Source organism: Amia ocellicauda, chromosome 12 (genome assembly GCF_036373705.1).
Source record: "Amia ocellicauda isolate fAmiCal2 chromosome 12, fAmiCal2.hap1, whole genome shotgun sequence".
In the NCBI taxonomy this organism is placed as follows: Eukaryota; Metazoa; Chordata; class Actinopteri; order Amiiformes; family Amiidae; genus Amia; species Amia ocellicauda.
Window position 1 is genome coordinate 20,485,940 of NC_089861.1, and position 25,687 is coordinate 20,511,626.

General features: G+C 39.9%; 1 protein-coding gene across 1 annotated transcript; it reads left to right on the top strand.

Annotated features, from left to right (window-relative positions):
* Positions 1–8,524: 8,524 nt before the first annotated feature.
* Positions 8,525–12,616, top strand: tmem17 (transmembrane protein 17). The gene is made up of 5 exons (XM_066718715.1): positions 8,525–8,755; positions 9,349–9,452; positions 11,191–11,304; positions 11,626–11,769; positions 11,952–12,616. The coding sequence occupies exons 1-5, from the start codon at positions 8,644–8,646 to the stop codon at positions 12,048–12,050; spliced, it is 573 nt and encodes a 190-aa protein (XP_066574812.1). The 5' UTR covers positions 8,525–8,643; the 3' UTR covers positions 12,051–12,616.
* Positions 12,617–25,687: the final 13,071 nt, after the last annotated feature.

A 25,687-nucleotide genomic window follows, 5' to 3' on the forward strand; every position in this document is an offset into this window, starting at 1 on the left:
TTGTGTATTTATTTGTTTTTTAATTTCCACATTTGTTCGTTTGTTTCCACAATCATTTATTTAAAATTTTTGCAGGGAATATCCTCCATACACTGTGCTTCCTGGTAGACAGCACAGTTTGTTGAGATAGTACTATTGGATAACTTTATACAAACTATGGGTAGGTGAACACTTCTGTAAAGAGAGAGACATGAGAAGGAAATGCTAGTATTATTACTTTCAGTATTAATACTAATCTTATCGATAGCTGTATGTTCATTGATTTCTTTATATGTTATATATCTATAGATATTTGGACATGGACAACATTTTCATAATTTTGGCTCTGTACACCACCACAATTGATTTGAAAGGAAACAATCAAGATGTTCTTTAATTTGAGGGTAGTTACATCCAATTTGGGTGAACGGTGTAGGAATTACACACATTTTTATATGTGGTCCCCCCAATTTTAAGGCATCAAAAGTAATTGGACAAGCTAACATAATCATGAATTCAATTGTGAGATTCAATACTTGGTGGCAAATCCTTTGCAGTCAATGACTGCCTGAAGTCTGGGACCCATAAACAACAGCAGATGCTGGGTTTCTTCCCTAGTGATGCTCTGCCAGGCCTGCACTACATATGTCTTTAGTTCCTGCTTGTTCTTGGGGTGTTTTGCCTTAAGTTTTGCCTTAGAAATCAAAACAAACCAATCAGAGAGAGAGCAAAAACATTAGGTGTGGCCAAATCAACTATTTGGAACATTCTTAAAAAGAAAGAACGCACTGCTGAACTCAGGAACACCAAAAGGCCCAGAAGACCATGGAGAACAACTGAGGTGGATGACAGAAGAATTCTTTCCCTGTTTTTGTTGTGTGAGCAGAGCATGTTGGGTTTCCTTTTGTATATTGTTTTATTGTTATTGGCAGAGAATGATGGGTACTGAAGTTTATATTAGTTATTATATTGTGTCATTATTTTTAGGCTTGTCAGGTAAGGATAGCATGATGAGTAATATTTTAGTTAATATTGTTACTGCTTTGGATTAAAAGTAGCTAGCTAAAGCTACTTTTGAAAATGGTTGAATATATACATATGCATCAAAATGCAAGACCAAATCAAACCGAAAACAGTAACAGTGGTTACGTTACAGGTAATTGAATCCTTGAAAGAATGACGTGCATTTGCAGGGGCCCTGACCTTTTAAATATAATATTCCATACATGAAGACACATTTTGACAAGAAATACAATAGGAGAAATGTCAATGATCCTTATAATACAACCATATATTTCATAGTCTCTCAGTTTACAGTGACAGAGATTCAAAATCTAGCCTTGTAAACTCTTGTTGATGTGACTTAACATTTCAAACTGGAAATCTGAGAAGGTGTTCTCTGGCTACATGTGCAGGCTGACCTAGGATTTGTTTTTAAGTTAACATTAATTTAAAATGTAATGGATTTGAATTAAGATCTTTGCATTTACATCTTCTGCACCAGAGCTGGGCAGTCTCTGAAACCTTCATTCCAAAACATTTGAAATATCTGCTGTAACACACCTCTTAAGTAGTTAATAGTATTTAGTATTATATTTTTTTTATAGAGTTAAAAGCTCCATACTCAAAAGATTGAAATATTATCAAGCTTTTGATCAAACTGCACAAAATCACAACACACACACACATGTTATGATGTGTGGCCAGCATTGAACAACATTCAAATTGCAAAAGCAATGCTGGCCAAGTTTGCACCAACAATTTCTTGTAATTTGATTGATGGCTTTGTTCTCTGCATCCTGGCAAATTATAACTATTACAACTTGGCCTATTGGTTTGATATCTCCTCTTTAGATGGCTGGGCCCTCTGTGTATTCTTTTTTTCTTTCAGTTGACAATATGTTTGTATATATTGATATATACGTATCTGGCACCCACAAAGGCAAAGAACCCGGAACATTCTCGAACTGATCCCCGCTCTTATTCAAATGCTATTATTTCCTGGAGCAGTGCTTAAACTGACTGTTTACTGGATGAAGTGGTCATTTATAATGAATGGATGTATAGATAAAGAAATGCATAAAAATAGAAGGAATGATTGTCTGACTAAGTCTTTTCCTCTGTTCCTCTTCTCCTTCTGTACCCTCCCTTCTTTCAGGAGAAGTGCTGGATGAAAATAAGAAAGTGAGGGAGAGCAAACTCCGGAGAGGGAATACTCTGAATCTCATTCGCCGTGCTTAGAGAGAGAGAGAGGGCTGAGCATTGTCCACTGCTAAAGCTTTTGTTTATGCATGTATTGTATTTACCACTCCTTCTCAATTTTTTTTTATTAATTTTCTTTCTTCTCATGCTTCTTTTTCTTGCCTTGTAAGCAGTATGTATTTTCATCAATATCTATCTGTATTGCTGTCCTGTATATATTATGTTAAAAGACATAACATGTCATTGTGTATTTATTTGTTTTTTAATTTCCACATTTGTTCGTTTGTTTCCACAATCATTTATTTAAAATTTTTGCAGGGAATATCCTCCATACACTGTGCTTCCTGGTAGACAGCACAGTTTGTTGAGATAGTACTATTGGATAACTTTATACAAACTATGGGTAGGTGAACACTTCTGTAAAGAGAGAGACATGAGAAGGAAATGCTAGTATTATTACTTTCAGTATTAATACTAATCTTATCGATAGCTGTATGTTCATTGATTTCTTTATATGTTATATATCTATAGATATTTGGACATGGACAACATTTTCATAATTTTGGCTCTGTACACCACCACAATTGATTTGAAAGGAAACAATCAAGATGTTCTTTAATTTGAGGGTAGTTACATCCAATTTGGGTGAACGGTGTAGGAATTACACACATTTTTATATGTGGTCCCCCCAATTTTAAGGCATCAAAAGTAATTGGACAAGCTAACATAATCATGAATTCAATTGTGAGATTCAATACTTGGTGGCAAATCCTTTGCAGTCAATGACTGCCTGAAGTCTGGGACCCATAAACAACAGCAGATGCTGGGTTTCTTCCCTAGTGATGCTCTGCCAGGCCTGCACTACATATGTCTTTAGTTCCTGCTTGTTCTTGGGGTGTTTTGCCTTAAGTTTTGCCTTAGAAATCAAAACAAACCAATCAGAGAGAGAGCAAAAACATTAGGTGTGGCCAAATCAACTATTTGGAACATTCTTAAAAAGAAAGAACGCACTGCTGAACTCAGGAACACCAAAAGGCCCAGAAGACCATGGAGAACAACTGAGGTGGATGACAGAAGAATTCTTTCCCTGTTTTTGTTGTGTGAGCAGAGCATGTTGGGTTTCCTTTTGTATATTGTTTTATTGTTATTGGCAGAGAATGATGGGTACTGAAGTTTATATTAGTTATTATATTGTGTCATTATTTTTAGGCTTGTCAGGTAAGGATAGCATGATGAGTAATATTTTAGTTAATATTGTTACTGCTTTGGATTAAAAGTAGCTAGCTAAAGCTACTTTTGAAAATGGTTGAATATATACATATGCATCAAAATGCAAGACCAAATCAAACCGAAAACAGTAACAGTGGTTACGTTACAGGTAATTGAATCCTTGAAAGAATGACGTGCATTTGCAGGGGCCCTGAACTTTTAAATATAATATTCCATACATGAAGACACATTTTGACAAGAAATACAATAGGAGAAATGTCAATGATCCTTATAATACAACCATATATTTCATAGTCTCTCAGTTTACAGTGACAGAGATTCAAAATCTAGCCTTGTAAACTCTTGTTGATGTGACTTAACATTTCAAACTGGAAATCTGAGAAGGTGTTCTCTGGCTACATGTGCAGGCTGACCTAGGATTTGTTTTTAAGTTAACATTAATTTAAAATGTAATGGATTTGAATTAAGATCTTTGCATTTACATCTTCTGCACCAGAGCTGGGCAGTCTCTGAAACCTTCATTCCAAAACATTTGAAATATCTGCTGTAACACACCTCTTAAGTAGTTAATAGTATTTAGTATTATATTTTTTTTATAGAGTTAAAAGCTCCATACTCAAAAGATTGAAATATTATCAAGCTTTTGATCAAACTGCACAAAATCACAACACACACACACATGTTATGATGTGTGGCCAGCATTGAACAACATTCAAATTGCAAAAGCAATGCTGGCCAAGTTTGCACCAACAATTTCTTGTAATTTGATTGATGGCTTTGTTCTCTGCATCCTGGCAAATTATAACTATTACAACTTGGCCTATTGGTTTGATATCTCCTCTTTAGATGGCTGGGCCCTCTGTGTATTCTTTTTTTCTTTCAGTTGACAATATGTTTGTATATATTGATATATACGTATCTGGCACCCACAAAGGCAAAGAACCCGGAACATTCTCGAACTGATCCCCGCTCTTATTCAAATGCTATTATTTCCTGGAGCAGTGCTTAAACTGACTGTTTACTGGATGAAGTGGTCATTTATAATGAATGGATGTACAGTGAGGGAAAAAAGTATTTGATCCCCTGCTGATGTTGTACGTTTGCCCACTGACAAAGAAATGATCAGTCTATCATTTTAATGGTAGGTGTATTTTAACAGTGAGAGACAGGATAACAGCAAAAAAATCCTGGAAAACGCATTTCAAAAAAGTTATAATTTGATTTGCATGTTAATGAGGGAAATAAGTATTTGATCCCCTATCAATCAGCAAGATTTCTGGCTCCCAGGTGTCTTTTATACAGGTAACGAGCTGAGATTAGGAGCACTCTCTTAAAGGGAGTGCTCCTAATCTCAGCTCGTTACCTGTATAAAAGACACCTGTCCACAGAAGCAATCAATCAGATTCCAAACTCTCCACCATGGCCAAGACCAAAGAGCTGTCCAAGGATGTCAGGGACAAGATTGTAGACCTACACAAGGCTGGAATGGGCTACAAGACCATCACAAAGCAGCTTGGTGAGAAGGTGACAACAGTTGGTGCGATTATTCGCAAATGGAAGAAACGCATAATAACTGTCAGGCTCCCTCGGTCTGGGGCTCCATGCAAGATCTCACCTCGTGGAGTTTCAATGATCATGAGAACGTTGAGGAATCAGCCCAGAACAGAGGAAAAGAACAACCCTTACACATATTCACAGCATTACTCCCGGTCACTATATTCAGCATGATCTGGCTGCCTCTGTTGGCTGATAGATTTTCACACTTCAGTTGTTGTGTAAAACGATAGGCTACACAAATACATCAATGTCTATGTCAGTTTATATGTATATGTTTAGTCCACAGCGAATCCATGCATTTGTATTATTTGCATGGACTCGCCTTCGTCTTGTCTCTTAGGCTCCAACTGTGTGTTCAACTGAAAGAAGCACTTTCTTTCTCTTTTCACTTGCCATGTTCCTCAGACTTTAACATAACACAGCACATAGCAGAGATGCACTAGACAGTGTTTGGAAATCAACAGCCATTATCCCTGTTGGAAATATCCCAGTACAAGAAAGGGATTGAAAACTGTTCTGGTTTTAATTCCACATGATTTCTTACATTTTCTAGAACCAATAATTTGTGCTCAGTTTACTGCTGGCAGAAGAGCCATGGTCTGAATATTGTCAATGCCCCACCACTGCCTCAGGGAGACAAACCTCTCTTGCCTCCTCCTCTACCAGAAGAAAATAAAAGATTCACAACATTTCTGGTCCTGTAGCAAACTCTTATTGAAGTGCCAACAGACACTGCACGGCACGACAGCAGGGTCATTCTCACAATGACGAGGCAGTGGTCAGACCGGCGGCTGCCATATCACTCCCACCGGCCTTTCTGATTGACATGGAGGTATAAAATCTGTTCATCTTGGTCAACAAAATGTTTGACCTGTAAATTGGCATTCCTCCAGACATCGACTAGATTATGCAACTGTAAAATACTTTCCAGCTGTTCTGCTGGCTGTGGACTGGGCTCCATGTTATTCCTATCTTATCTATAGTCCACAGTACAGTTCCTCTGATGCTGGTGGTCCTGCCCAATCATCACTTTATTTTAGCCCCCAAATTAAAAAAAAAAAAAATTGCTAAATTGACAATAGGATGAGTTTTTAGCATCATAATTTAAGAAACTAAAAAACACAATTTTAAAATTTTAGTGTGTTTCAGTTACAGTGAATGGGATATGGATTTGACTGTTGGTTGGAGAAGCCTTTTCTTTAAGGCCAGCACAGGTGTCTCACTATTACCCCTAAATATTTTACAGGGGTTTATGTAAACCTATTGATACAATGTTAAATATGTGTGTTTACTTGATAGGATCTGTTTACTTTTCAGCCAAATGATAATACGATTCCCTCACCCTCCCCCACCAAAATGTGCACTTTGGAGGACATTTTCTTAATGATTTACAAACACAAAACATGCACACATGCATGATTTCAGAGGCAATGGAAACTTTATATTCCTGACAGCGCTGAAGGATTAAAAGTGACCTTGTGACTTCTAGCACAGACACAAGCATTCTAATTATACAGTCCTGTAAGTAAATATACATTGTAAAAACATTTGGGTCTATAGGATCATATGCTATATTCAAAATATGCTGTATGGAAAAGTATAGCGGTCGCTGAGAGCTAGTAGACAATACAGATCTCCAATAACTGAGTTTGAGACTCGGGCATTTCACTACACTGCAATGTTAAATATGTTTTATTGAAATTGGAAATAATATATTTTCTGAAATATATTTTGTAAAAATTACAAATACAATTGGTCAAATATATTAATGTAAATATATTCTTAAATGCATTTTAGATATAATTTAGGAAAATGTATTTTGAACTAAATATATTTTACATTATATTGCATGATATGTCCACATATTTTCATAATATATTGCAATATATTTCCTTTCCGTATGGATCCTTTGCCAGTAGAGTGAATGCAAATATGTTTTAGTAATTATACTGTTTTATGAATTCAATGTATTTAAATGTATGGTGTTAACTATTAAATATACACTCACCTAAAGGATTATTAGGAACACCTGTTCAATTTCTCATTAATGCAATTATCTAACCAACCAATCACATGGCAGTTGCTTCAATGCATTTAGGGGTGTGGTCCTGGTCAAGACAATCTCCTGAACTCCAAACTGAATGTCTGAATGGGAAAGAAAGGTGATTTAAGCAATTTTGAGCGTGGCATGGTTGTTGGTGCCAGACCGGCCGGTCTGAGTATTTCACAATCTGCTCAGTTACTGGGATTTTCACGCACAACCATTTCTAGGGTTTACAAAGAATGGTGTGAAAAGGGAAAAACATCCAGTATGCGGCAGTCCTGTGGGCGAAAATGCCTTGTTGATGCTAGAGGTCAGAGGAGAATGGGCCGACTGATTCAAGCTGATAGAAGAGCAACTTTGACTGAAATAACCACTCGTTACAACCGAGGTATGCAGCAAAGCATTTGTGAAGCCACAACACGTACAACCTTGAGGCGGATGGGCTACAACAGCAGGAGACCCCACCGGGTACCACTCATCTCCACTACAAATAGGAAAAAGAGGCTACAATTTGCACAAGCTCACCAAAATTGGACAGTTGAAGACTGGAAAAATGTTGCCTGGTCTGATGAGTCTCGATTTCTGTTGAGACATTCAGATGGTAGAGTCAGAATTTGGCGTAAACAGAATGAGAACATGGATCCATCATGCCTTGTTACCACTGTGCAGGCTGGTGGTGGTGGTGTAATGGTGTGGGGGATGTTTTCTTGGCACACTTTAGGCCCCTTAGTGCCAATTGAGCATCGTTTAAATGCCACGGCCTACCTGAGCATTGTTTCTGACCATGTCCATCCCTTTATGACCACCATGTACCCATCCTCTGATGGCTACTTCCAGCAGGATAATGCACCATGTCACAAAGGTCGAATCATTTCAAATTGGTTTCTTGAACATGACAATGAGTTCACTGTACTAAACTGGCCCCCACAGTCACCAGATCTCAACACAATAGAGCATCTTTGGGATGTGGTGGAATGGGAGCTTCGTGCCCTGGATGTGCATCCCACAAATCTCCATCAACTGCAAGATGCTATCCTATCAATATGGGCCAACATTTCTAAAGAATGCTTTCAGCACCTTGTTGAATCAATGCCATGTAGAATTAAGGCAGTTCTGAAGGCGAAAGGGGGTCAAACACAGTATTAGTATGGTGTTCCTAATAATCCTTTAGGTGAGTGTACATACCGGCTTTGGTTTCCCCCCAATCTGGCAACCCCGGTGACGGACACTTACGGCCATGTCCAGTGGAAAAGGGGCATAACACTAAAAATTACTATACAAAACATCCTCTGATAGATCCCTGTATGAATCCCCGACAGCCATGTGTTTAACCTTCCTGATCTTTTTGGTATGTTTTTGTTTTTGTATATGACATGCAGACGCACACATGTTCACCTCCCTGCGTGGCGAAGCTTGTGCCTGTCACTGCGCATGCGTGCGTGCACAGTTCTGGTTGGCCGGGGAAGCGACGGTTGCCCTGACAACACTGTAGTGCGCGTGAATGGAAACTGCGTTTACCTCAGTCGGCCATTTTGGATCTCGATTCCCCTTAGCGAGACAGTAGCACTCCGCCCCGACTGGAGAGCCACACTGGCCTCTACTGTGTGACTGTTGGGCGGCCTGGCTGCAGCATGTCGCTGCCGGAGCCCGTGCGGAGGCGCCTGGATGATTTCTCTCGGACTGTCTTCACCGAGCAGAACCGGACCCGCCCGCTGTGCGACGAGCAGCCCGCTGCCCCACACGGTGAGCTCGTAGTAATCCGGCGGACTAACGCTGTGTGTAAACGCTGAGTGGCTGTTGTGTAGCAGTGGCTGTGATTTCATAAATACGTGTCTGGGTGAACGTGCGGGCAGCATCAACCATGAGCAATCATTCTGGGTTGCTTTAAAACGGAGTTACACTCTTTAAGGTGACCTAGTGCCAGTACTGCAGTCTGTTATCATTTTGAGTAGATGTGCCACATTGTATGACTATTGCAAATCTTGGATCCGCCCGCGAATCACAAATGACGAAGTTGCGATTTGATTTATAGAAAGTGGCATCTCATAATGAAGTAAACCCTCACAGAGTGCAGATTTATACTTTTGTATCACCGCTTTGATTTGTGTATGAGTTGCAGTATTGTTAGTTGTGTCCAGTTAGTCAGTGTCTCTCTGTTACTGCATGGATCCTCTTGATCTCTCTCTCAAACTTACTGCAGTGTTAATATATGTATTTAATGTTATTGTATGTGTCTCCTCCAGGTTCAGCAGTGCATATATACCACAGTGTCCATGTTGTCATTGTGTCTGTAATCTCTCTCTCTCTCTCTCTCTCTCTCTCTCTCTCTCTCTCAGACACTGAGGTCGTGTCCAGCCTTCCTCTGCAGATGTCTCTGTTCTTCAATATGTGGTTCTTCCCTCTTTGGTGGGTCTGCGAGGTTGTCATGCTGCATCTCAAGGTAAAATCTCCTGATTGTTCTATTTGGAATTCCACTATTTTTTTTTTGTCGTTTAATAACCTCCCAAACTGAAATCAGCAGTTGTTACTCAACCTATATGCTAACGATGCCTTGTGCTGACTTGGGAAGACATTGACAGCACAGTCTAGCTCACCACTATGACCCAGTTTTTCCACCATCTGGGTTATGATTTACACAGGTATAAAGTTGGATGGTCCAGGTCAAGATCAACCCCCAAGAGGTAGGTCAGACAGCCAGCACTGTCCCAGGGGCAGCAAGACAAAACCATTGTGCACCATATACTTCCTTCAGTGATCGTAGGTCTGACCTGCATATTGAAACTAGTGTAAAAGTACCTGACCCGCTGTACACTGCATAGTAACCTAGGTAGGGCTGACCCAGGTGGAGGGGAAAGGGACTATTGATAAACACAGATGCACGCCCACATTTGGTGACACACACACACACACACACACACACACAACCTGAATGACAATGCTAAAGCTTAGTATTTAGTATTCTTAAAGAGAAAAATGTAATACAAAAATCTTGGTAACATCTTTTTTTTAGGGGGTCCTGGGGAAGCACCAGGTAATATAACATACCTTTCACAATGATCACACATCTCACATACACCGATCAGCCATAACATTATGACCACTGACAGGTGAAGTGAATAAGACTGATAATCTCGTTATCATGGCACCTGTCAGTGTGTGGCATATATTAGGCAGCAAGGGAAATTTTTTTCCTCAAAGTTGATGTGTTAGAAGCAGGAAAAATGGGCAAGCGTAAGGATCTGAGCGACTTTGACAAGGGCCAAATTGTGATGGGTAGACGACTGGGTCAGAGCATCTCCAAAACTGCAGCTCTTGTGGGGTGTTCCCGGTCTGCAGTGGTCAGTACCTATCAAAAGTGGTCCAAGGAAGGAAAAGCGGTGAACCGGCAACAGGGTCATGGGCGGCCAAGGCTCATTGATGCACGTGGGGAGCGAAGGCTGGCCCATGTGGTCCGAGCCAACAGACGAGCTACTGTAGCTCAAATTGCTGAAAAAGTTAATGCTGGTTCTGATAGAAAGGTGTCAGAACACACAGTGCATCGCAGTTTGTTGCGTATGGGGCTGCGTAGCCGCAGACCAGTCAGGGTGCCCATGCTGACCCCTGTCCACTGCCGAAAGCGCCTACAATGGGCACGTGAGCATCAGAACTGGACCACGGAGCAGTGGAAGAAGGTGGCCTGGTCTGATGAATCACGAGTTCAAGGTGTTGACTTGGCCTCCAAATTCCCCAGATCTCAGTCCAATCGAGCATCTGTGGGATGTGCTGGACAAACAAGTCCGTTCCATGGAGGCCCCACCTCGCAACTTACAGAACTTAAAGGATCTGCTGCTAACGTCTTGGTGCCAAATACCACAGCACACCTTCAGAGGTCTAGTGGAGTCCATGCCTCGACGGGTCAGGGCTGTTTTGGCGGCAAAAGGGGGACCTACACAATATTAGGCAGGTGGTCATAATGTTATGGCTGATCGGTGTACACATTATGAATTTCAAGAGAAATTAAACTTCTAATAGGTAGAATAAATTGTCATGTGGTTCTTTATAGCAAAAAGCAATTTTTACAGTACACAACTATTATTATATTCTAAACTATTATACCCTATGTGTATATGTCCACTCTTGTCCACATATCCTTGTCAGTGCACTGTGCTTAATTACCCTCCTCTCTCCCTCTCCCACAGTATCCAGTGCTGCCTGATTACTACAAGTTCATTCTCATCACCATTCTCATAATAATGACTCTGATTGAAGCAATTAGACTCTATTTGGGCTACACTGGCAATCTGCAGGAAAAGGTACCAGCTTTGTGTATATGTCTATCTCTGACTGTCTACCACCATCTGTCTCTCTCTTTGACTTTCTGACTTTCCATGTCGTGACTCAAGAGTTTCAGGGGGGCAGGGTAATGTGTTCTGTATTCTGCCTGCTCCTTTTGTCTTAATGTGGAGGGTATCAGTGTTTATAATTGTGTGTTTATTTAAAATAAGAAAAAGTAGGGCTCCAGAACGGGATACAAATCTCACAAAACCACATAATCGTAATATTTATAATATGAAGAATGCATGCGTTTTATTTTATTGCTCCAGTTGGGTGTCTGTCTCCTCCCCTGCCGGTAGGTCCCGGAGCTGGCCGGGTTCTGGCTGCTCAGTCTGCTGCTGCAGTTCCCTCTGATCTTGTTCCAGCTCTTCAATGAGGCCATTCTGATTCAGCCGCTGGAAAGAGGAGCCCATATAGTGCTGTCACTCTTTATACTGACGCAGGTGAGTCTCTCTCTCATACGGCCAATGAATCAGATAGAATTGACACAGGGGACCCCATCTCTTTCTCTGGAAACCAATCTTATTTTAGGTAATGGGTCATGGTGTCCATGCTGTACTATGTTGACTGCTCTGTCTCGGTCAATGTACCGGCAAACTATGGTGTGTGACTCTTCCTCCCTCAGGTTCTCTCGGGGTTCATCGCTCTACGCTCGATGGTCAGACACAGCGAGAACCGCTTCCACCTTCGTCAGTTCAACGGCATACAAGAGCTTCGAGCCTGACTGACACACCAACTGACTGGTACACTAACATGAAGTGACTCAGTGGCTGACAGATAAGCTGAATCACAAACTGACAGATGGACTGGATCTGACAAACACAAAATGACTGAATTGCTGACATATTGATAGACAAACTCACTGACGCACTGAATGACTGACAATCACAAGCTGACTGATAGACCTAAACTAACAGACTCTGTCCTATAAAACCATCAGACTGACAAACTTACAGAAACTGAGTGAGAAAACAGAGAAACCTGATCACAAAATGAGTGAGGTACACTTCCTGACTGGCAGACTAAAAATTACATATTGACCCGTATGACACAGACTGACATGCAGAGTAAAAGGGCAGAAGGAATCAGTCAGTGGATGGGAGGCAAGACTGAGATTCACAGCATGAAACGGAAGCACCCAAACTTGCAGGTGCCCTATTTTGGCTCTGCACTTTTGTACTATATTGTCCATATAGGATTCTTATGTTTTGTACTTTTTCTGCTGAAGGTTTATAAAATCATTTGTAACCACCTTGTATATAAATTAAATCTGTATATATTTTAAAACCATCCAACGAGTCCATTGTCCTCTTCCTTCTGAAGCTGCTCTGTTTCTCTGACATTTTAGGACATAGTAGTAATGATAACACAGGATAATAACATCTTTAGAAAGATGAAAAACACCCAATGTGACAAATTACAGTGAGGGGAAAAAAGTATTTGATCCCCTGCTGATTTTGTACGTTTGCCCACTGACAAAGAAATGATCAGTCTATAATTTTAATGGTAGATGTATTTTAACAGTGAGACACAGAATAACAACACAAAAATCCAGAAAAACGCATTTCAAAAAAGTTATAAATTGATTTGCATGTTAATGAGGGAAATAAGTATTTGATCCCCTATCAATCAGCAAGATTTCTGGCTCCCAGGTGTCTTTTATACAGGTAACGAGCTGAGATTAGGAGCACTCTCTTAAAGGGAGTGCTCCTAATCTCAGCTCGTTACCTGTATAAAAGACACCTGGGAGCCAGAAGCAATCAATCAATCAGATTCCAAACTCTCCACCATGGCCAAGACCAAAGAGCTGTCCAAGGATGTCAGGGACAAGATTGTAGACCTACACAAGGCTGGAATGGGCTACAAGACCATCGCCAAGCAGCTTGGTGAGAAGGTGACAACAGTTGGTGTGATTATTCGCAAATGGAAGAAACACAAAATAACTGTCAGTCTCCCTCGGTCTGGGGCTCCATGCAAGATCTCACCTCGTGGAGTTTCAATGATCATGAACGGTGAGGAATCAGCCCAGAACTACACGGGAGGATCTTGTTAATGATCTCAAGGCAGCTGGGACCATAGTCACCAAGAAAACAATTGGTAACACACTACGCTGTGAAGGACTGAAATCCTGCAGCGCCCGCAAGGTCCCCCTGCTCAAGAAAGCACATGTACAGGCCTGTCTGAAGTTTGCCAATGAACATCTGAATGATTCAGAGGAGAACTGGGTGAAAGTGTTGTGGTCAGATGAGACCAAAATCAAGCTCTTTGGCATCAACACAACTCGCCGTGTTTGGAGGAGGAGGAATGACCCCAAGAACACCATCCCCATCGTCAAACATGGAGGTGGAAACATTATGCTTTGGCGGTGTTTTTCTGCTAAGGGGACGGGACAACTGCACTACATCAAAGGGACAATGGACGGGGCCATGTACCGTCAAATCTTGGGTGAGAACCGGGGCATTGAAAATGGGTCGTGGATGGGTATTCCAGCATGACAATGACCCAAAACACACAGCCAAGGCAACAAAGGAGTGGCTCAAGAAGAAGCACATTAAGGTCCTGGAGTGGCCTAGCCAGTCTCCAGACCTTAATCCCATAGAAAATCTGTGGAGGGAGCTGAAGGTTCGAGTTGCCAAACGTCGACCTCGAAACCTTAATGACTTGGAGAGGATCTGCAAAGCGGAGTGGGACAAAATCCCTCCTGAGATGTGTGCAAACCTGGTGGCCAACTACAAGAAACGTCTGACCTCTGTGATTGCCAACAAGGGTTTTGCCACCAAGTACTAAGTCGAAGGGGTCAAATAATTATTTCCCTCATTAACATGCAAATCAATTTATAACTTTTTTGAAATGCGTTTTTCTGGATTTTTTTGTTGTTATTCTGTCTCTCACTGTTAAAATACATCTACCATTAAAATTATAGACTGATCATTTATTTGCCAGTGGGCTAACGTATAAAATCAGCAGGGGATTAAATACTTTTTTCCCTCACTGTATATATACACATATTTGTTTTTGTCAACTTACATTTAAGAGGGAAAAAAGTCTTAACAAGTAGTAAAGGTTTTACACAAATTACCCCTCATCTGTCTGTTGATCCCTTTATACCTCTTGTATCACTAGTGCTGTTGTATATCTACAGAACCATATTCATCATCAGTTTTTTACAATTTTTTAAATTTAGTATATGGTTATTAAAAATATAAAACATCCCCTAGTAGTTTAAAATAAGTTCTAGAACAAATTAGATTTTACTTAGATGACACATTAACCTTCTAGTAAAAGAGCACCTTACTCATGTCCACTAAAGCAACTGCAGCAGACTTAAGCTAAATCTTTTTTTATTATTAAGTAGTAGAAAATTAAAAAAGCTTACACAGCAAGAACATAGTAACATAACATTTAGATTAGAAAATAAATAGGACATTCAACTAAAATAAAAGAGATGGTGTTCTATTCATCAATAGTTTTACACCAATTAGCGATTTCACACTTTTTCTAAACTGAATAAAAATACAAATAAGCTGCAAAATGAATACAAAATTATCCACTCATACAAAGCATATTCATAATAAAGTGTATAATAAGCTCTTGCACAGCATTACATCTTAGTTTTCTGTGAATCTGTTTATGTTTCCATTTATATTGCACAAAAGATGGTGGATAAAGAAAAATAACATGTATGAGTGGTACAAATGTATGCTGGGAGGTGGGGGTTGGGTCTCTTCAGAAGAAATTAAATGATCAGTGTCAGTGTATATTTTGTCATGCTAATAATACCACAGCATGTTTCTGACAACATCTTGCACACTTGTACAGCAAGCATTTACTGCATCATTTAAATTTACCCCTATGGTTTAACATAATGGTCTGTCCTAATGCCTGCTGAAACAATAGGGACAATTGTCGGGCTTTTTATATCAGTTTTGAACTTTGTTATATCCAACTTTTATTTATGTAACGGGCATTATACACATCAAATGTTTTAATGTAGATAGGCTATGAGGGACATCTGACTGTGGTTTAGTATTAAATTTAATATTGTCAGTTTCTGTTATCAACTGGAGAAAAAAATATGACTTACATTTATTTTTAATTTTTTTTACGTTTTCTATATTCTAAGATTGAAATATTAATAGAGAGGCAATGTGTAATTGTATTTTTTACAACTGAAAAAACAAACTCTGAGGTAGTAGTATGTGCAGAAATAATAATCTGATAATGGATAAAACCAAAGAAAATCTTAACAAAACTTTAGCTATTCTTTGGGAAGCAGATCAGTGAATATTTCTTAACAAGCAGGAAGACTTGCTGCAGACATTGCTGAGCACTAAAGGTGTCTTCAGTTTGCATTTAAAACTCTTTCGATCCTCACTTTTTTGACACAGTCTTCTGGTCTTTGTTGCAACCTGCAATGCAGATTCCTCTATCTTAATATATCCTAGATCTGCTCCCTTCTCAACCTTAACACATACTTCTTCATATTCGTCCTGCTTTACTAAGGAAAACAGAGTAGACTGTGGTTCACACAACTCCTTATCAATGGGAACGTGCTCCATTTCCTGTTTCATGTGACCATACTCTGGTTCAGGAAATTCCATGTCCTGTTTAACATGGACAGAATGTGGTTGATGTAACTCCCCTTCCTGTTTAAAGGAGACAGGTTGTAATTTAGGTATATCCAGTTTAGTGTGTTCAGACACCAGTTCAAGTACTTCCTGTTTCAAAGGAACAGGTTCCATTAAAAAACCATCCTTTCAGCTTTGGTCAGAGTGCACCACACTCTAAATATTCTCCTAAAAAATAAAATACAATTAATTTGGCATTTTTAGGCTCACAATATTTTGTCTTTACTAAATCTGGTAGAGTTTGAATTATACATTGCATTAAGTCAGTATTGTACACACAATTTCTCATTAATGCAATTATCTAACCAACCAATCACATGGCAGTTGCTTCAATGCATTTAGGGGTGTGGTCCTGGTCAACACAATCTCCTGAACTCCAAACTGAATGTCTGAATGGGAAAGAAAGGTGATTTAAGCAATTTTGAGCGTGGCATGTTTGTTGGTGCCAGACGGGCCGGTCTGAGTATTTCACAATCTGCTCAGTTACTGGGATTTTCACGCACAACCATTTCTAGGGTTTACAAAGAATGGTGTGAAAAGGGAAAAACATCCAGTATGCGGCAGTCCTGTGGGCGAAAATGCCTTGTTGATGCTAGAGGTCAGAGGAGAATGGGCCGACTGATTCAAGCTGATAGAAGAGCAACTTTGACTGAAATAACCACTCGTTACAACCGAGGTATGCAGCAAAGCATTTGTGAAGCCACAACACGTACAACCTTGAGGCGGATGGGCTACAACAGCAGAAGACCCCACCGGGTACCACTCATCTCCACTACAAATAGGAAAAAGAGGCTACAATTTGCACAAGCTCACCAAAATTGGACAGTTGAAGACTGGAAAAATGTTGCCTGGTCTGATGAGTCTCGATTTCTGTTGAGACATTCAGATGGTAGAGTCAGAATTTGGCGTAAACAGAATGAGAACATGGATCCATCATGCCTTGTTACCACTGTGCAGGCTGGTGGTGGTGGTGTAATGGTGTGGGGGATGTTTTCTTGGCACACTTTAGGCCCCTTAGTACCAATTGGGCATCGTTTAAATGCCACGGCCTACCTGAGCATTGTTTCTGACCATGTCCATCCCTTTATGACCACCATGTACCCATCCTCTGATGGCTACTTCCAGCAGGATAATGCACCATGTCACAAAGGTCGAATCATTTCACATTGGTTTCTTGAACATGACAATGAGTTCACTGTACTAAACTGGCCCCCACAGTCACCAGATCTCAACACAATAGAGCATCTTTGGGATGTGGTGGAATGGGAGCTTCGTGCCCTGGATGTGCATCCCACAAATCTCCATCAACTGCAAGATGCTATCCTATCAATATGGGCCAACATTTCTAAAGAATGCTTTCAGCACCTTGTTGAATCAATGCCACGTAGAATTAAGACAGTTCTGAAGGCGAAAGGGGGTCAAACACAGTATTAGTATGGTGTTCCTAATAATCATTTAGGTGAGTGTATATATATATATATATATATGTATATATGTATATGCTTGTTCAGTCTTGTTTGGTTCTCCTCAACGCAATGCAGATGATGTCCAGATCTTTTCTTTTCCCTCTTCTAATCCCTTCATCCCCTTCCTCTTCCTGTCTCTCTGCTATCTCCTCCTGGATGCACTCACATCATCTCAAGCTCAACCTTTCCAAATCTCCTCTTTTTTTCCCCATCTCCTCATTACCTTCTACTGATCTCTCTATTTCAATTCCACTGGGATCTACCACTCTCTCCCTCTTCTTCAGCTAAGAGTCTTGGAGTCACCCTTGATCCTGCTTTCTCCTACTACCAGCACATCTCCACAGTGACACACACCTGATGATTCTTCCTGAGCAACATACATAGACTCTGTCCATTCTCCTACCTACTACCCAACTCAGCTGCTCAAACAGACCTGCCTGGATCACTGCAATGCCCTCCTGGATGACCTGCCTGCATCTGCTACCCACGCACTCCAGCTCATCCAGAACGTGGCTGCTCGTCTGGTGTTCTCTCCACTCCCTTCAGAGGCTGGCGTACAGTTCACGATTTTGACACTTACATTCTATTGTCTCAGCCAAACTGCAGCTAGGTACCTACAGACTCTCACCAATCCTTACACTCCCTCCAGACCTCTCCAGTCTTCCTATACCAGGAGACTAATTTTACCACCTCTCAAATCCCTGCTCCTTTTTAACCCTTGCCTCCAAGTGGTGGAACGACCTTCTGCCTGAGGTCAGGACCACACACCCATTAATTCCTGTCTGAGAATTTTGTTGTGTTAGAACCTAAACTTGTGATGCACTTAAATGCATTGTTTTCCCCTTTGCTTTACAAAACCTACACCACACATTCAATGTAGTATGTCACCCAGGTAAGACCATCCCTACTGTGAAGCATAGTGGTAGCAGCTTCATGCTAAGGGGATTCTTTGTCGGCATGGACTGGGAAGCTTGTCAGAGTAAAAGGCATAAGACTGAGGACTGGGATGGAGATTCACCATTCAGCAGGACAATGACCCGAAGCACACAGTCATAACGGCACTGGAGTGGCTTAAAAACAAGAAAGTGAATGTTGTACATTGGCCCATTCAAAGCCCAGACTCAGATTGCTGTCCACCTTCAGTCCCCATCCATCTTGACAGAGCTTGAACAATCCAGATGTTCAAACCTGGTTGAGACTTACTGCAAAAGACTTACAGTTACAGTTACTTCTCAAACTAATGTTTCATTAACTGTTGCTACACAATAAAAATAATCTTGCCCTTGTTGAGTAGGTTGTGCAAATCAAGGGGATACAACTCCAATTCAAATGCATCAACATTTCAAGTTGTAACACAACATAATGTGATAAAGTCCAAAGGTGTGAGCACTTCCTATAGCCACTGTTTGTATAGGTGTGTATGTATCATTACAAACAATAGCCAATCCAGTCATGTTAAGAGTTGAGCCAATTCTATAACAATAATTTGTTAATAATTAGACGAGCATCTACTTTGATTGTATCGACACTAAATTATTACTACCAGGAAAGAATCTTACCTCTGGAAAGAGAAGCGGTATGGTAATAAAGTCTATTTTCCTTTCAGAAAAGCACGCCGTCTGCTTTCTCTAAGCTTAACACCTGCGTTGTTATTGGGCGTGTATCACAATCCACAATAGCCAAGTCATTTATTTAGATTTTCTCAACATGCGACTTATTTTCATTTTCCCCGTATCTTTGACAGAAACACGAAGTCTCATGTAAAGACATAAATACCAACATTGTGACTTCGTTCACGACACTTTTATTATTTCTAAATTGCAGACGACATGCACACTTTAACGAGTGTGCGCACATTCTGCACAGACTTTGCGGTAAACCTGTCCAAGTTCGCCCAGGTCCTCAAGTGGTACTGGAGCAGACCCTTGATCACGACAATAGAGCAGCGCTGGTTGACAAAAAGGGGTGTAGGCTGCCGGATACTGTCCTCAGTTCACCTACTACTGCCACCTAGTCTGGGGGTGTAAGTTACACATGGTTCTACGCAAAACCATAAAGGGTTTTTAGTTATCGCTGTGGTGGAACCCTTTGTGGTTCTATGTAGAACCCCTTAAAGAACTGTTATTTTTTTTAAAAAGGTTCTGTATAGAACCCCTTCAGAGGGGTTGCATGAAGAACTCTTAAACAACGCGTTCTATACAGAAACGTTAGTTTTTAAAAGTTCTATATAAAACTCTTACATGTGCTATTACTTTTTTTCAAATTTAAATATTTTAAATATTTATCAGATTATATATATTATATATACACACACACACACACACACACACCGTAGAACTACGTTTTTGAAATGCCGTCACAACTGAATGAATGAATACTAGTGAAGTAACATCAGGCGCTCATGCAATACACACAGGCGCTCTGTCTTCGGACAATCCCCACCTCCTCCGCCGCTCTTAAAACACTTGGACATTTTAGTTGCATATTCTATTACACATTCAGAATGTATTTGAGGCAGAAGACTCACTAATCAGAAACATTAACCTTTCTACTCATGTTCGTGCAGACAGTCTTGAAGAAGGTAAAGACACTGATCCTTCAACTTAGATCTAAGCACTCTGTTCATAATTTGAGGTGCCATCTTGTCCTGCTGTGTTACTACCATCCTGTCAGTGTCCACTGGGAAGACCGTTTTCATCTCCCACAATAGCTAGTGTTTAAATTGAACAAAATACACACAACGATCTGGAATTCACCATATATCTTTACCACCTCAATATTAATAAGGATATACAGTGTTCTTACAATGCACACAATAGTGTACATGTGGTAAAGCATTCCATACATGCAATAAAATGCCAAAATTATCAATTTTGGAATTCTTAGGTGAGGGAATATCTCAGACTTCACTGGTGCTATGCCTGGCTATGAAGTCCCTGCGATGTCCCTGGCTGCACCTCATCTCCTGGAGTAATTCTAGATTAAGTCTCAGTTGCCATTGCTCTGATATGGCCTGCAACACTCCTCTCATCCTCTCCCTGACCTCTCCTCTAGACTGTAATAAACAATTTAATTCACAACTTCACACACTTTTTAAATTGTTCAGTCCTGCAGTTTGCCAACAGCAAGTACAGATTAAGATAAATGATGATGATTAAAATGAATAAACATGTATAATTTCAATGTTTAGCTTCCACATGCTCATTCCATTGTGCTGGTGCTGTTTTAAACTGCAATACATTGTTTCTAGTGGTTGCATACAGACATTAATTTGGATGTATTGATTATTTTGACTGTGCTAAAGGCAAGTGTCACCGGTGCAGGTAATTGTATTCAAGGCAATAGTAATTTTACAGACTGATGGTTAGTGATAATGAAAATATACAAACAAAATTCATACTCAAAATTGTATTAAAGCACTAAAGGGGTGTACTTACCTTTTCTAGATTCTAGTCTGCATCATGGTAGCAGTCCAGTGAGTGATAGTCTGCTTCATCTCCTGATTTAAAGGATATCCATATGCGAGAGAGTGCACAAGCTGCATTGAAATTGGGTTCATTTTCATGGTACAGTTGTAAATGAGTGAGATATTTGTCATAGGAAAATAGTTTCACTGGACAATATGGACATTGATAAAAATGTGATGCAATTCATAGTGCCTCACAAAGAAATATATCTCTGATCTCTCCAAGTCCCTTATTCTCCAGCCACTGACAAACTTCATTTGGTGTCCAGTGTGCAAAAGAAGTCATCATCTGTAATATATTTAAATTAAGTAATACATAAATAAATAAATAAATATTTCCTTTAACAACAGCAATATTAGTGTTAATAACATTACTACTGATAATAACAAAAATAATAAAAATATCTACATGCTTTAAATAAGACCTATGCAGTACTTTTCTAGAGTTCATTAAACCCAAAGTGTTCATTATAAATCACTTCAAAAGACAGGAAAGGACAGGATATATATTTTTAAAAGAACACATAACACATCTGTAAACATTTAAAATAAAAAAATACTGAGAAAACTTAAAATTGTGAGTTTGCAGGGTATTTTACACTCCTAAGAGCCCGTATTAACATCTGATTTTTGCGCACCGGCGCGCTTTTCCGCCGGTTTTGGAACCGAACGCTGACGTCACTGGTGTGGGCGTTCCCAAGCGCGGAGTAGAAGAGAAACACAGCAATAATAATCAGCACCGAGGCGACTGCGACTTTAAACCCTATTTAACATCACAATCAAACTCATTCAGCGTCTACACACAGCACATATGTTTTTAAAGTCGCCCTGGATAAGAGCGTCTGCTAACAAATACATAATAATAATAATAATAATAATAATAATAATAATAATAATAATAATAATAATAATAATCCATTGTCAGCACTACTGGCCTGTGAGCACAAAACCCATCACTGTAACAGATCTTAACGTGTATTTGATCTTCTCTTACTGTACAATACGTATGTTTTGTGTAATTTGCCTTATGTGCTAAGAAAATTAATTTATTCATACATTATTAATCATGCACAAACCAACCAGGGACACATGACTCGTAGAGGCGCTGGATTCGGCGTCACACCGGACCAGATAATGACCAGTTCATTAACAAACAACATTTCTGTTCAATCTATATCGTCGCATTAACTCTCCATCATAATATCGCTGTAACACGTCTTTCCTATCACGGAAGCAGCGCTCAGTCGTCTCTCATTGCTGCCATTTGCCAACTGCTAACTAGTTATTGACCTGTTGAGACATATTGTTACTGTAGTGTCTCTCTGACAGACCGCTGTTCGCTGCTGATTTTGCTCATTTTTAATCAAAACTCTCCTCACTGCTCGCGTCTCTGCTGGCATTTTAAACATGGCGGCTGAGCTCCGGCAAATCACTTTTTGTGGAGATGACTTTACCCCGCCCCCGCTATGACGTCACTGGTTCTTAGGTTCCAGACCTGCAAGTTTTTGGTGCCAGAAAAAGTGGCTCCGTGCGGCAATGAGACAGTTCTTTTGCAGTGGAAAAGCAAAAAATGGTTCCAAATTAGGCACCGGCTCCGAACTAGCACCGGCTCCGTGTCGGTGGAAAAGCGCTATAAGTCCTGTAAGTTGCGAGGTGGGGCCTCCATGGATCGGACTTGTTTGTCCAGCACATCCCACAGATGCTCGATTGGATTGAGACCTGGGGAAATTGGAGGCCAAGTCAACCTTGAAATCACCTTGAACTCGTGATTCATCAGACCAGGCCACCTTCTTCCACTGCTCCGTGGTCCAGTTCTGATGCTCACGTGCCCATTGTAGGCGCTTTCGGCAGTGGACAGGGGTCAGCATGGGCACCCTGACTGGTCTGTGGCTACGCAGCCCCATACGCAACAAACTGCGATGCACTGTGTGTTCTGACACCTTTCTATCATCACCAGCATTAACTTTTTCAGCAATTTGAGCTACAGTAGCTCGTCTGTTGGATCGGACCACACGGGCCAGCCTTCGCTCCCCACATGCATCAATAAGCCTTTTCCTTCATTGGACCACTTTTGACTGGAAACACCATCACAATCTGGCCCTTGTCAAAGTCGCTCAGATCCTTACGCTTGCCCATTTTTCCTGCTTCTAACACATCAACTTTGAGGACATAATGTTCACTTGCTGCCTAATATATCCCACCCACTGACAGGTGCCATGATAACGAGATTAGTGTTTTACATTTGGCGCCCCATACTATGAAAGGTGGTTGTCAAGTCACGATGCTTTATGCCAAACTTGGATTGCACTCATTTTTATATGTGGTCCCCCCAATTTTAGGGGCTCAAAAGTAATTGGACAATTATATATATATATATATATATATATATATATATATAATTACTGTAATGCACTGTATTCCTTGAGTGGAACCGCATATTTCTCCAGAGATGTGAGACCTGAGAGAAATAAAGTGTTTTAGGGGGCATCTGCAACAAATATTGTCACATACAGATATCTGCAAACATCAGAGACTATATCTATTTACACACTAAACATGTTAAAACTGTATAGTATATAAAATAAAATCTGCCATTTGTAGTCACACATTCCTCTGGTGTGTAACAGAACTGCAGTACTTATACACTTTAAAACTGTACATACCTGGTTCAAGCCACACTTTTGCAAACGTTCTTTATTCCTCTAACCACATTTTCAGGACATCATCGGTCACTAAACAAATAATTAAAATTAATTAGAAATAAGGTTGGAAGGCAAGTTACAGTTCACACAAAAAATCTTATTAAATCTACATAACATTAAACTGAAAAGTATCCTGCATAATTATAACTGCATACGCTTGAATGCACATGCACATTCTATAATATTGTACTTTTATGTTTATGTTTACCTAAGCATTTTATAATAGACTACTATGTATAAAACACAATACACAAAACAGAAAAAAGGCCCACTGCTTAACCAATCCTCTCCCAGCGAGTCCTAAATAGGGGATGTCCTAAAAGCTGAATGACAGTTAGTGAACAACAATTCGTCAACTGTAGAACATGTACACAAAAATCTAAACCATTACATTGGAAATGTTGTTGCTCAACAAGGGTGTATTTTACTCTCTTTGGATCTGGAGAAAGTCAAAGTCTGCTGTTGTAGCAGAAATGGTGTTGAGAAAAGTTAGATTAACTAGATTAGGTTAAATGAAAAAACCCAAACCATGTGGCAGAGACCTTCTTAGCTGCTAAAATTGATGTGAGATCTCATCTTGCAGAATAATCGTCTTCTTCATTTTCACATCTAACACATGGCCTGTACTACAAAATACATACATTGTCAGCAGGGTTGTCACCAAGGGGGGGAGGCATTGGGGGATAATGCCCAACTAAGTGATCTACTGTGACCCCCCTAGTGGGTCTTTAGTACAGTAAACTTTTATTTGGAAATTAAGACATATTTGTGTGTTGATCCAATTAATTCCATAGGCAGCTTTTTAATTGTAACACAGTCTTACCTAATCAAAAAATGTCAAACTATCGCCTTTACTTTCCGGCTAGAACATAAGCATGTAGCACACAAGCTGTGTGTGGGCATTTCAGTTATGCAATCAATTAATTAACATCACTAAGTAACTAGTTTCAGAGCCGAACTTTATGTTCATAGCTCATCTTGTGCAAAATGTGCTAATGGTTTTGGGCCCTCTGGTTAAACTCCTATAGGGAGAGGAAATATACCTGTTGACAGGGTTGGGACTAGTGGCGAGTACCATGGAATGTGTGCATAAACTCCGCTGCAAGGCCGAATTTAATGAGGTATGGGATGCTGTCACTAATGCCAACCCTACGCTTGCATCCTCAAAACAGATGTACTATTACTAAGAACATGGACCAGTATGTCATTGAATAGTCAATCAGACATAAGGACAGCAATCGGAACAACAGAGGATTTTCTTCAGTGCAGTCGATGCTGTCCTTGGAGAGGTGGATCATAGCTTCACAGCTTTCCTCACACACTTGCTGCTCTTGACCCTGAGAGCAAGACATTTCTTGAAATTAAAGTAATAATGCACTTTAAGTCTCCAATAGCTGAGAATATATTGTGGTAAGGCAGTTTATCCATTCTGACACTCATCACCCTCAACTCTTAATTGTGAGTAAAGCTGATAATTTAATTACTGCTGTGTTTTCATATTGATGCTTGTGTACACTTATAAATTTCAATTAAAGAAGTGAATTTATAGTATCACCTTATCACGAATCCTGGAATCTTGTAGAACTCAATTTCTGTAATAATTGGACGCAGACACCAATTCCAAAGATATAAATTGTCAAATTTATTCAAAACAAAGACTAAATGTAGCACTACACTAATTATACAAAAGGGAAAAACTAATTAAAATTCAACTCTAGATCAACAAATCAAAGACAAATCACTTCCGTGACCAAATCAAAGACCATGGGATCGCATATGATAACACAAATCGTTAAACAAAAAAGGTTATAAACACATTGACTACAATACTGGTTAGTAAGACGAAGGTGAGTCTCTCGTTAGTATTATTAGTCAGACATTAAATAACTACACAGGTTAGTATTTATGTCAGGTAACTTCTCGTTATATATATCAGTCTCATTTACGTTTAGGTGCCGAGAAAGATCCTATCATTACTTGTTACCACAATTTCCCTTAACTGACTATTATTCAATGATTAAGGATAGGCAGGGCCACCAATAATCTAATGTCTATTAACTTGTGTCAATTTCAGACTAAACAGTTAAACAGGAATGAGA